Here is a 14441-nt window from a genome sequence, read left to right on the forward strand (position 1 = left end):
GCTCCGTGTGTCATCACCATATGATGCCGCCATCATTATGACACTGTATGTTTGTAAACCAAAAAGCACGTGGTGCTTTTCCGTTTTCAAGCATACCTCTTACTGTTGCGCGAATCACGCGCGTCACATGGAAGTGTTTCCGTGCGGTGCGCATGATTTTCACTCACCCATTCAATGGGTGCGTGATGCGCGAACAGCGCAGAAATGTAGGACATTCGTGCGTTTCACGCAGCGGACACAATCTACGTGAAAATCACGGACTGTCTGCACGGCCCCATAGGCTAACATAGGTCCGTGCGACGTGCGTGAAAATCACTCACGTTGCACGGACGTATTACACGTTCGTGTAAATCCGCCCTTAAATGAGATGCCGTTAAACATCCAGGTTCACGTATGCAAGTAGTCTAACTGGAAAACCCCTTTTCTTGCAGTTTATATTAAATGGGTTGTCCGAGATAAAATGACTTTGTGTTAATGTTTGTAATTTATTAATGTAAATATATTTGTAATATACTTCTATTTTCCAAATTGGCCCCTTTTACAGATGCTGCCGTGGGGTAATGGATGGGTGACGTCACTCTGGCTGTTGTGTTGATCTTCTAATTCTTTTCCGGGTATACGACGCGTCACTTGTGACGTGCTGTGTATGGGTTGTTCTGCTGTACAGCCCGTAACGCGCATGTGCGGCCCCTGCTGTTTTCTCGAGAACAGCAGGGGCCGTGAGAACAGATAACACAGTCGTTTTATCTCGCACAACCCCTTTAAGGATAATGTATTGTAAGTTGCCAAAGCGTTCTGTTAGCCTTTTAAAAGCGCAATTTAGCTGGAGATGTTTGCAGTGTTGCGTATATTCTTAAACACCTAATCCTCTTTCTGAGAGCAGCATGCATTATTGACCGGTACGCTGCTTTTATCTATGAATATGTTGGCGTTGGCGTTTGGCTGAACTCAGAGCCTGAAGTCCGGTGTATCCATGAGCTGCGGTACCCCCACCTGGCTCTGATGGCTCACTCCCTATTATTGTACATGGTGAGAAAGTGTAAAATGCTAACTTTCTGTTTTTTGTGTTTTTTGTTTTTTTTTCACGTTTACAGAATACGGTCATATATCTGAGTATATTAAGGATAATCATCCATCTCTCTCAATAGTCAATAATTGGGTGCAGCTGAAAAGTAAGTAATGGGAATATTTTAATCCCTTAAGGAAACTGACAATTTTGGCCTTGAGGACAGAACCATTTTTTGATATTTCCCACTTTGCATCCTGATGCTCGTAACTTTGTACTTGTATGAGACTTTGTTTTTTGTGGGACGAGTCTTACTTCACGTAGGTACCATTTTTTTGGTGCAAATACATTATAGCTTAACTTTATATACATTTTGATTTTGGCGAAAAAGCAGTTCTTGTGCAGTTTTTAATATAAATATATATATATATATATTTTTTTAATGTTATACATTTTGTTGTTACAGTCGTGGCGACACAAAATATGTCTCTTATTTCATGTTTAGGGACTTATATTTGAAAAAAGTGTATTGTAAAAAAATAAATAAATGTGTATTTATTTACTTTTTTTTAATCCCATAAAGGGATTTTTGAATTTTTAACTGTAATGTACTGGCATATATCTACAGTGAAGGAAATAAGTATTTGATCCCTTGCTGATTTTGTAAGTTTGCCCACTGTCAAAGACATGCACAGTCTAGAATTTTTAGGCTAGGTTAATTTTACCAGTGAGAGATAGATTATATTTAAAAAAAAACGGAATAGTCAAAATTATATATATTTATTTGCATTGTGCACAGAGAAATAAGTATTTGATCCCTTTGGCAAACAAGACTTAATACTTGGTGGCAAAACCCTTATTGGCAAGCACAGCAATCAGACGTTTTTTGTAGTTGATGATGAGGTTTGCACATATGTTAGATGGAACTTTGGCCCACTCCTCTTTGCAGATCATCTGTAAATCATTAAGATTTCGAGGCTGTCACTTGGCAACTCGGATCTTCAGCTCCCTCCATAAGTTTTCGATGGGATTAAGGTCTGGAGACTGGCTAGGCCACTCCATGACCTTAATGTGCTCTTTTTGAGCCACTCCTTTGTTGCCTTGGCTGTATGTTTCAGGTCATTGTCGTGCTGGAAGACCCAGCCACAAGCCATTTTTTATGTCCTGGTGGAAGGAAGGAGGTTGTCACTCAGGATTTGACGGTACATGGCTCCATCCATTCTCCCATTGATGCGGTGAAGTAGTCCTGTGCCCTTAGCAGAGAAACACCCCCAAAACATAATGTTTCCACCTCCATGCTTGACAGTGGGGACAGTGTTCTTTGGGTCATAGGCAGCATTTCTCTTCCTCCAAACACGGCGAGTTGAGTTAATGCCAAAGAGCTCAATTTTAGTCTCATCTGACCACAGCACCTTCTCCCAATCACTCTCAGAATCATCCAGATGTTCATTTGCAAACTTCAGACGGGCCTGTACATGTGCCTTCTTGAGCAGGGGGACTTGCGGGCACTGCAGGATTTTAATCCATTACGGCGTAATGTGTTACCAATGGTTTTCTTGGTGACTGTGGTCCCAGCTGCCTTGAGATCATTAACAAGTTCCCCCCGTGTAGTTTTCGGCTGAGCTCTCACCTTCCTCAGGATCAAGGATACCCCACGAGGTGAGATTTTGCATGGAGCCCCAGATCGATGTCGATTGACAGTCATTTTGTATGTCTTCCATTTTCGTTCTATTGCACCAACAGTTGTCTCCTTCTCACCCAGTGTCTTACTTATGGTTTTGTAGCCCATTCCAGCCTTGTGCAGGTCTATGATCTTGTCCCTGACATCCTTAGAAAGCTCTTTGGTCTTGCCCATGTTGTAGAGGTTAGAGTCAGACTGATTAATTGAGTCTGTGGACAGGAGTCTTTTATACAGGTGACCATGTAAGACAGCTGTCTTTAATGCAGGCACCAAGTTGATTTGGAGCGTGTAACTGGTCTGGAGGAGGCTGAACTCTTAATGGTTGGTAGGGGATCAAATACTTATTTCTCTGTGCACAATGCAAATAAATATATATAATTTTGACTATGTGATTTTCAGTTTTTTTTAAAAATATAATCGATCTCTCACTGGTAAAATTAAGCTAGCCTAAAAATTCTAGACTGTTCATGACTTTGACAGTGGGCAAACTTACAAAATCAGCAAGGGATCAAATACTTATTTCCTTCACTGTATATGCCAGTACATTAGCCTGTGTACTGATTTTTACACAGGCTGTTGTTAGCGCATACCTCCATATGCCCTAGCAGGAAATCTGGTCAGACAGCCCTGGGGTCCTTCAATGGACCCTAGGCTGTCTGGCCATACAAGTTATGGGCTTTGATTGCGTCACAGGGATTTTCTGTGTGGCGATCAAAGGGCAGTCCCCCCTCTTATTTACTTTGAACGCCGCGATCAGCTTTGATCGTGGCATTCAAGGGGTTAACAGCGGAGAGACGAGGTTTATCTTCTCTCCGCCGTTAGAGAGGGGCTACGGCTGTATATTACAGCCGTTGCCCCACTCCCGATCGCGCACGGACACAGCTGTCACACAGGACGAGAATGCTCGTCCTAATGCGCTTAGTAACCGCCACTTAGGACGAGCAGTCACGTCTTGTGTTGGAAACTAGTTAAAGGTCATCTTGTAAACAAATAGAAATGGGAGAGTAGGAAAGGAAATTATGTTTTCATTCCTATTTGTAAGGTTTCTCAGTAAGCAGAAAAGACAGTACTCTCACACTGTACGTATCTGGTTACTTTCTCAGATATACTTAGCTGTTGCTCAGCACCGCAGTGAGTTTCATTAAGAAGATCCTAAAGAAAGCTGTGGCACTTTAATATTTATACTTCAGTAATAGAAATCATTGACTTGACAAATTGTAGGTTTTTATTTTTTTACTCATTTCCGCTACTATTCATGAAATTGTCTCTTAGGTCTATGTTGTCTCGCCACTTGCCTGTATTAAAGTTAATTAATGAATTGATGCTTAGTTTTACATTTTATGTTTTATGGAATTGATAATTGTTTGCTCATTCTTAATTCTTTAGAATTGTGTCTCCTGAAATCAGGTGAAAGTACTAAGATACTTGAAAACTCACAAAGTCTTGAAGATAATTCTAGTAATCGCTACACACAGACTTCCTGTGACAGCATGCTGCGGAGATCTGGACATGCAGATGTCAACCACGTTACAAAAGTAAACCCTCAGAGGGATACCTTGTGGTTTGACGTAGCTAATGACTTCAAGAAAGAAGACTTAGACCCAGGGAAGAAAAGCTTGGGAGCTTGTAGATTTTGGGACACCTCAACTGTTGGAGAACCTGAAATAACATTTGATAGTGAGGACATTAAGTACTGTCCAACTCCTGTTCTTCCATTGGATGCTCCAAATAATCAGGAGACCTCTCAGGATCTTGCATATGTTAAACCATGCTTGCCAAGTTTAACAAAAGAACCATTCACCCAGAAGCAGTTTGTTGGGGATTGCAAAGCGGTATCCAAAGTGTCTTCTGAATGTGAGATGTCTTGTTCTATGAAACTAAAAACCGGCAAGAATTTAAAGGAGTATGAATCTGCAGTTTCCAAAGGTTTTGAAGACTCTGAAGTTAACGATAGAAATATTATTAAAAGCAAGGATAGCTGTTTTACCTTTGAGGGCTCTAAAAGGGTAGTATCACAGGATGAAAGGAATGGTATCCTGCCATGGCTTAAATGCTCCTCCGATGTTGATGATGATTGTTCATCTGTTGACATACTTGATGATGAAACCTTCTTCTCTGTTAAAAGTGGAAGCTTTTACAGTAGGTCCAGTTCACCATTTTCCCTGGATGACAGTACAGACATAGAGCAGTGTGCTTTTGAAGAGGCACTTGAAGACCTCTCCAGTTTATCATTGTACGGACAAGCTCATAATTCACAGATTGTTCCTTATGGTGGTGATCAGTCTGTAATTTTAGGACCACCCTCCGATATGAAGAATGTGCAACGTGCAAACAATGCACCATTAAGTTTTGCTGTACATGGAGAGACCAAACCGGGAAACGTGTCGTGTCATACTGATTTTTCATGGGTTTCACGGTCTTCTAATGATAAAGAAACTCAGACAAAAAAATTGTGCACACAAGATACTGGAGTAAATACAGACCCAATTGAAAGTGGATTGTTTTCACAGACTCTGGTAAGCAACTGCAGCTGAACATTTCGGCTTCAATATAAGTTGAGTTTAGTTTAACCCCTTTATGCATTATCATGTATATGAGCAGTGGTACATTGCTGCATTTCCCCTGTACGTGTATTTGATTTTGTGCTCACGGATATGCCTCCTATGCCCACAAACACAGCCATGGGAAAATGGCTGTAATCGACAGCCACTTTATCGCAGCAGCTGGGATAACTCCAATCCCGGATATTTAATCCCTGCACCATTCCGATAGGTAGCAATCGTGGTTGCATTCCGATTTGCATTCCGATCAGTAGCAATCACAGTGCTAAGGAATTGGGTTTCCATTAAATATGAACTGCTGCCTCGGCATTAATTTTTTCTGGGGCACGACAAGGGCCTATCAAAGGCCCCCTAGTCGGTCCAGTTATTCTATTCCCTACAGTATACCTAGGTATGCGCCGGCAGATTGCCAGTCTAATGTATATGAACAGATAGTAATGTCATACAGTAGTGTAACGTTACATTATAGTTAAAAAGAAATGTGTAATAATTAAAGTCCCCTATTGGAACTATAAAATGTAAATAAAATAAAAAAAATACAATAGTTTTTAAGCCCTTCAGAACCACAGTAGTAGAATGTTGAAGAAAAAAAGGGGATAAATCAATATGCAATAACCCAGAGTAATGTAGCAAAAAAATGCCACACGGTGCCGTCCTGGCAGGGAAGACTACAAAACCAAAAATTATCCAGGACATATTAAGCACTCATAAGGGTATAGAAATTATATTTATAACCATTTATTAATATATATGTAGAAAAAGGGAAAATTACAAACCATTCCTCATAGGCTGATACCTAGACAATAAGAATAAATACAATTAAGAACTACCTGGCCAGGTAAAGAGACTATTCAGGCACAGTATATCACGTACAATTGTATGTTTGATAATAACAATATGTGGATAATTAAGCCAATTGAATGTATACAGAGGACTTTAAATATACAATGAAGACTAATATCATATAGAAATAGAAAAAATTTCCACTACGGGCGGCTGTAGTAGAGTATCTCCAATGGAGGAAATAAAAAAAAAATATATATATATATATATATATAGCAGAAAAAAATGGCGACAGCACACTGCGACACTAATGCCACCTAAACCACTAAATATAAATAAATATGCACTAAAGCTAAATCTACTTATAATAGGGAGGTTCCTAGTGCACATTTTGATCAAAAAGTGTTTGCCCACCTGCCACGACAAAGCGACCTCTGTAAGGTGGGAACCTACGCTGCACATACACCCAGAACTGGGACTAAGCCTACATATATACCTGGGGATGGTAGGATCCAGCATTGAACTGATTAAAATCACCCAGGGCAGAATGGGAGGAGTGCAAGAACGAAAATGGAGGCAGTCACTAACCCCACATATATGGATCACATAAATTTGAACAGCACATTCCAACTAAATGATATAAAATGTGTATGCAGGTGCAAGAACACCTGTGACTGCAAATATACAGCAGAAAAAGAAATGGCGACAGAACACTGCGACACTAATGTGTGTGTGTGTGTGTATATATATATATATATATATATATATATATATATATACAATTATAGAGAGAGATGAAAAATTATCAAACCACATGGACTACCTTTCCAGCAAAAAAAGAAAAAAAAGAGGAGAGCATGTTTGATCTGTCTGGGATACATGAATGTTGAACGGTTTGCAGAAACCAAATTTAATTCTGCAGAGTGGAATTACCAGTGAGCGTATAGATGATCAGGAACAAGTTCTGTTCTACTCCTCTATTGTTGGTTCTTTACTTATTCGAACCGATGTAGTGTCACTCCCAGGTTCCAATACAGGTAAAAGGCGGCATGCATCCGTTTGAATAAGGTGCTCCAGATTAGAACAGCCACTCAATTTCTTTTAGGAAACTGATCTCTTTCCTTGTTCCTCGTCCGTGATGGAGATTTTTTCTATTTCTATGTGATATTAGTCTTCATTGTATATTTAAAGTCCTCTGTATACATAAATATTTAACCACTTCATTACCGAACCCCCTTTAGTACCAACCCTTTTTTGGCAGAATTTTTTTTAAAAACTTCTTTTTTATTGAAATAGTTTTTTCCAAAAAATCTTGACCAAGATTCAGATGAGTATAAATTCAAGTAGCGCAGATCGGATGATGTACATAGGACAGTAATAGTAATAAAAAGACATTAGCATGACATACAGTTTCCTTTAGAGCATGAGATTCCCTTTTCCTGTTAGAAGTTGTATACTTAAATGGCTTGACCATTTTCCCAATTTCTGGGCTAGAGTAATGTGTCTTGATAAAAGTTTTCCACTTGGCGAACAACTTTCCTGCCCCGAGTTCTTTGGGTCTTTCCACTTCAAGATGTTCCAACTCCTATAAATGTTTCAGTTGTGTCACGATAGTTTCAACACCCCCCCCCGCGGGACCTCCTTTTCTTCTCTGTGTAAGTAGGCAACGAAGGGCTACCACTAGAACTACATGAATCAATGGAGGAACTGGAACCCGATCCTGTCGTGTCTTGCGATGGTTTAACTTGGTGAAACCATAGTGCCAGAGGGGGGTTTAAGGAGCCTCACTCTCCAGTGAACATATATTTAGTCGATGACCATCTGCCAGTACTGATGAGTGTCAGCACAATTCCACACATCATGCCACAACGCATCTCCCTCCCTACCCTGGCACAACTCTGGATGATTCCACAGGAGCATGTGCTTGGAGAGAAAATGAGGCAGCCCAAATAATTTACGAAGTACCTTCAATGCTATAATTGTATTCCTCAATAAAACTGACGACTTGAGATGCACAGGTTGTTTGGCTATCCTGGAGTGTAACCGTGATTTTAAATCCCAAGGTGGGGTCTTAGCCGTTTCCAGGTCAAGATTGGTTACATGGCACAAGCACTACTTTAATCTACTGCATGTTGAAAAAGACATATCACATTGAATTTTTTTGTTTTTGCATCCCTGCGTTCCGCGCCATAATTTTTTTTTTTTTCCATCATCGTAGCGGTATGAAGGCTTGTTTTTCGCATGGTGGTATTTTTCAATGGCACCAATTTGAGGTTTATTGATTAACTTTTATTAACTTGATGGAATATAACTGGCAAATTTTCAGTTAAATATTTAAACAGTCTTTTTTACTTGTTAGGCTGCAGTGCTTAAAGAAGTAGAAATTGCTAAGGATGTGGAAGAATCCAAGGGGTATGTATCATGAAAATAAAGCATAGAAGATAATCGTGGTAGTTTTACAAAGCAGAGCCATGAGAACGGAGTCTGCACAGTAGAGCACAGAGGCCATACAGGTCCCTAATAGCAAGACTTTGGCCTCCGCATGCTGTCGTACAAGCCCCGTCAGTTGCCATATAGCCATAGTTCTGTACATACAGCAATTCTGTTTTTTCTGTTTGATTCGTAGGGACTGAATGGGCCTCCGTATTAAATTGGTAGCACAGGGAGGTACATTAGAGGCAACTTTAAAAAATAGTTTTTACTCTTGGAAATACAGCTGCTCTCTATCCTGAACACAGAGCAGCTGTATCGTTCGCGAAGACCTGAATCCGTCCGGTCCGCGGTCCTGACTGGTTCAGTGACAGCGGATCCTGTGTGTCTGACACGCAGGGTACACCTGTAATCTATCACATCTGTTATGAACTTAGATGTGAACGATAACAGGTACCCAGGACCCGCTGTCACTGAACCCGTCAGTCCCGCGCACCTAACGGATTAAGGTCTTAGCGAACGATAACTGTGCTCTATATACAGGAAAACCGAGCAGCTGATATCTCAAAAAGTTAAAAAAATTTGTAATTAAAACTAATTTGAAAGTTGCACCAAACAGACTGACATTTTTATAAAAAAAAATAAATCACATTCATAGGTTTAAATAGCCTTTAAAGGGGTTTTCCCACCAGGGGCATCTACGACAACGCCACAGGATATGTCAGATAGACCCGCACTGATCTCTAGAACTGGGCCCCTAAACTCTGTTCTGCTGCTTTGTGTTGCGGCTGAAGCAGGTGAATTCCAAGCATGAATTAGGAAACAGCTTCGCTCACGGAGCTAAGCTGTTTTCGTATGTCTGATAGTACTGAATAGTAGTTATGAAAATAGTGTAACTCGCATGCTACGCTGCTTTCGTAACTGCCATTCACTATTATGAAGCTTACGGATAAAACGTAGCTCCCCGAGCTAGGCTGTTTTCGTGACACCTGTCCGTAAAGTCCGGGAGTGGCCGTGAGGCAGCCAGAGCAGAAGAAGGTAGAATGGGATTTAGGGGGCCCCGTTCTAGAGATAGGTGCGGGTCCCAGAGGTTGAACCCGCATCTATCTGACATTTGACATATCCTGTGGATAGGCCATAAATGTACCTGGTGGGAAAACCCCTTAAAGTGGACCCCTCTGACAAAAAGGTATTGTTCAAAGCGGACATTCCCTTTTAAAAGGAGTAATGAGAGCATAGGTGCATTTTGGATGAGTAAAATAATATGGATTTTTCCATTGAAAAGTGCCCATGGAATAGCTGGATACTTAGATATGTTTAATGTTATCTGTAATCATTCTGCTTTTATGGTCATTAATAAAGCATTTTAAGAGTAGTTAACTGTGATGTCTGTTTTATTCCATAGAACTAGAGAGAGCGCATCCTCTCCGCCTCTTGAAGCGCTTCTTCAGAGAGCAGTGAAGGCTGAACTTCAGCTTGTTGATGTACAGCGCTGGCTGTGTTGGCAAATGTGCTGGAAAACTCAGCAGCAGACCATAGAGAAACAATCATTCTTTAACTTGGATAAAGAACCTTCTCAACAGTCAACATCTATGACGACTTTCAGTCTCTCATCAGCTCTTGCTGAAGTAGAGGAAAAGTATCAGGAAATGAGGGCAAAAATTCAGTCTGGTACCCCACTTGATACTCTGGTTCCACTCACAATGCAAGTAAGAGTTATTGTTTTTATCGTTGACCATTTGTTATGGCTCTATATAACCTGTCTTTTACCTTAGGCCTGGATCACACAATCCAAACAAATCGCGGGTCGCCGTCGGGTTTCCATGGCAGAGGCATCGCCTAACAGATTGCCTGTCAGTTTTACACTGACAGGCAATAATGCTTCGGTATACTAAGTATACCAAAGCATTATATATGCGATCAGCAGATCGCATAGTGAAGTGTCCTGGTGGGACAAAAAAAAAAAAAGGCAATCGGTTAAAGTTGGTGAAAAAAAATAAAATAATAATTACAGTGAAAATCAAATAAAACGACTTTTTTTTGCCCAAAAAGTGTTTTTATTTAGTAAAGTGTCAAAACAAATCACACATACACATATATGGTATCCCAGCGATCGTAACAACTTGACCAATAAAATGAACACATTATTTAAACCGCCGGATGAACGGCGTCCAAAAAAAACGCAAAAAACAACAAAATTCTCTCTCTTCTCCCATTCCCCCCATAAAAAATTAAATAAAAATTAATCTAGAAGTCCTATGTACCCCAAAATAGTACTAATGAAAACGACACATTGGCCCGCAAAAATCAAGCCCACATACGGCCACATTGACGGAAAATTTAAAACGTTACGGCTCTTGGAATGCGGCGATGCAAAAACAAGTAATTTTTTTCTAAAAGGCTTTTTATTGTGCAAACGTAGGAAAACATATAAAACCTTTACATATTTGGTATCCCCGTAATCGTGCCGACCCATAGAATAAAGTGAACATGTCATTTACGCTGCATAGTAAACGGCGTAAATTTGTAACGTGAAAATCAATGCTGGAATAGCTGCTTATTTTCAATTCTCTCCTAAAATAAAGTTAATAAAAGTTAATCGATATATTATAAGCATCTAAAAATGGTACAATTACAGAATACAACTCGTCCCACAAAAAACAAGCCCTTATACGGCTATATAGACGGAATACAAAAACAGTTACGACTCTTGGAATGCGACCATGAAAAAACAAAAAATAATCCTTGGTCATTAACGTGCAAAATGGCCCGGTCATTAACCCCTTCCCGCACCTTGGCGTAACTGTACGTCCAGGTGAGCAGTAACTTCGCGCACCTGGGCGTACAGTTACGCCCGCGCTTTAACAGTTAACCGCCGCGCGGCGCTACACCGTAGCGGCGGTTAACTGTGCAGGGTGTCAGCCCTGCTCTCCCTGTTGCTGATCAGCGGCCTGTCGCCGCTGAAATCGGCAATTAACCCCTTCGATGCGGTGGTCGATTGCGATCACCACATCGAAGAGGTTTACAGCGGATCGGCAGCCCCCCACATGTATTTGCGGGGGCTGGCGATCCTTATCATGGCAACCAGAGGCCAGACAATGACCTCCGGGTTGCCATGTACGGAAGCCTCGGAGGATCAGCCTCCGGCCGGTCCTCCGATGCTTCCTGTCAGTGTGACTGTCACGTCACAATGACAGTTGGAATGCATTACACTACGTGTGTAGTGTAATGTATTCCAGCAGCGATCAGAGCTGCAAGTCTAAGTGTCCCCTAGTGGGACAAGTGAAAAAAGTAAAAAAAAGATAATAAAAATGTTTTTAAAAAGTGTAAAAATACAAGTTAGAAGTGACATAAACAAAGAATGCTTTTTTTCCTATAAAGTCTTTTATTATAGGGAAAAAATTAACATGTTAAAAAAAGTACACATATTTGGTATCGCCGCGTTCGTAACGACCCCAACTATAAAACTGTAATATTATTTTTCCCGCACGGTGAACACCGCGAAAAAAATAAACGAAAAACAGTGCCCGAATCACAATTTTTTTGGTTACCAACCCTCCCAAAATATACAATAAAAAGTGATCAAAAAGTCGCATGTACGCCAAAATGGTACCAATACAAACTACATCCCGTCCCGCAAAAAACAAGCCCTTACACCGCTTTTTTGACTGAAAAATAAAAACGTTACGGCTCTCAGAATATGGTGACACAAAAAATAATTTATTTTATAAATAAGTGATTTTATTGCACAAACGCTGCAAAACATAAAAAAATTATATACATCTGGTATCGCTGTAATCGTACCGACCCGCAGAATAAAGTATAATGGTCATTTATAGCCCAGGGTGAAGGCCATAAAAAAAACAAATAAAAAACATTGTCAGAATTGATGGTTTTTGGTCACCTTGCTTGCCAAAAAATGGAATAAAACGTGATCAAAAAAATTTCTGGTACCCCAAAATGGTACCAATGAAAACTACAGATTGTCCCGCAACGAATAAACCCTCACACAGCTCCGGTGGAGAAAAAAAAAAAAAAATTCTGGCTCCCAGAATATGGCGATGCAAAATGTGCAGTGTCCAAAAGCGGATAAGATCGGGCGCCATTTATCAGTGCGACACCGGCCACATATCTGCGGATTATTATTTATTTACTGCATTATTATACCCTCTTATTATGCCCTGATGTACCCCGCACAGATAACATATGCCCCCACATTATAAACTGAAACACCAGTAAAACCCCAAACAGAACAACTACCAAGCTACATCTGCGCCCCAAAAGCCAAATGACGCTCCCTCCCTTCTGAGCCCTGCAGCGTGCCCAAACACCAGTTTACGTCCACAGATATGGCATCGCCATACCCAGGAGAACCCGGTTAATATTTTATGAGGTATTTGTCTTCAGTGGCACAAACTGGGCATAACATATAGTGCACTAAAATGGCATATGAGTGGAAAATTGTAATTTTCACTCCGCACCATGCGCTGCGCATTAACCCCTTCGCGCACCACAACTTAGCATGTCTTAGTGTGGGGGGTGATGTAAGGAGCGTCTCACGTGAAAAATAAAGAATTTAAAACGGCAAAATCGCTGTTTTTTTGGTCACCTTGGCTCTACCTAAAAATGTAATAAAAAGTGCTCAAAAAGTTGTATGTACCAAAAAATGGTACCAATAAAAACGACCACTCGTCCCTCAATAAATAAGCCCTCATACCGCTCTATTGACTGAAAAATAAAAAAGTTGTGGCTCTTGGAACGCGGGGAGGAAAAAACTAAAAAGGAAAAGAAAAAAATTTGATCAGTCCAGAAAGGGTTAATTACTTTCTAATGAAAAAACATTTGTGACCACACGTGGGGTATTGCCGTACTCGGGAGAAATTGCTTTACAAATGTCGGGCGGCTTTTCCCCCTTTATCCTTTGTGAAATTGAAAAAAATGCAACATTTTAGTGGAAGAAATGTTGATATTCATTTTCATGGCCTAATTCTAATAAATCCTGCAATAGACTTGTGGGGTCTAAATGCCCACTATATCCCTAGATAGATTCTTTAAGTGGTGTAATTTCCACTTTTGGGGGGTTTCCACTGTTTTGGCCTCTCAGGGGCTTTGCAAATGCGACATGGCACCCAAAAACCATTTCAGCTAAATTTGATCTCCAAAAGACAAATAGCGCTCCTTCCCTTCTAAGCCCTGCTGTGGGTCCAAACAGCAGTTTATTACCACATATGGCATATTTCCGTAATCAGGAGAAATTGTTTTACAAATGTTGGGGTGCTTTTTATCCTTTATTCCTTGTAAAAATTAAAAATGGCTACCTTTTTTCAGAAAAAAAAGTCGATTTTTACCTTTACAGAATAATTCCAATGAATTCAGCAAAACAACCGTGGTGTCAAAATGCTAACTTTACCCCTAGAAAAATTCCTTGATGAGTGTAGTTTCCAAAATGGGGTCACTTTCCGGGGGTTTCCACTATTTTGTTCCCTCCAGGGCAATTCAAATGCGACACGGCACTGAAAACTGTTCCAGCAAAATCAGAATTTCAAAATCCAAATGGTGCTCCTTCCCTTCTGAGTCTTGCTGTGGGTCCAAACAGCAGTTTATTACCACATATGGGGTATTGCTATAATCAGGAGAAATTGCTTTACATATGTTGGGGTGTTTTTTCTCTTTTATTCCTTGAAAAAATTTAAAATTTCTACGTTTTTTCAGAAAAAAAGTAGATTTTCATCTTCACAAACTAATTCAAATAAATTTAGCAAAAAAACTGTGGGTTCAAAATGCTAATTATACCCCTAGATAAATTCCCTGAGGGGTGTAGTTTCCAAAATGAGGTCACTTTTGGGCGTCTTTATTGTTTTGGCCCCACAAGACCTCTTCAAACCTGACATGGTACCTAAAATATATGCTAAAAAAAAAGAAGGCCCCAAAATCCACTAGGTGCTCCTTTGCTTCTGAGGCCGGTGTTTCAGTCCATGAC

General features: G+C 40.3%; 1 protein-coding gene across 1 annotated transcript in view; it reads left to right on the forward strand.

Moving 5' to 3' along the window:
* Window positions 1-14441, forward strand: part of RBM44 (RNA binding motif protein 44) — a 76822-nt gene that overhangs the window by 40599 nt on the left and 21782 nt on the right. The window contains exons 5-8 of the mRNA XM_075829623.1: window positions 1095-1172; window positions 4074-5203; window positions 8391-8443; window positions 9867-10170. Coding sequence (XP_075685738.1) covers window positions 1095-1172; window positions 4074-5203; window positions 8391-8443; window positions 9867-10170 — 1565 coding nt within the window. The remainder of the gene's footprint in view (window positions 1-1094; window positions 1173-4073; window positions 5204-8390; window positions 8444-9866; window positions 10171-14441) is intronic.

The sequence above is a fragment of the Rhinoderma darwinii genome, chromosome 6 (genome assembly GCF_050947455.1).
Source record: "Rhinoderma darwinii isolate aRhiDar2 chromosome 6, aRhiDar2.hap1, whole genome shotgun sequence".
NCBI classification, from domain to species: domain Eukaryota; kingdom Metazoa; phylum Chordata; class Amphibia; order Anura; family Rhinodermatidae; genus Rhinoderma; species Rhinoderma darwinii.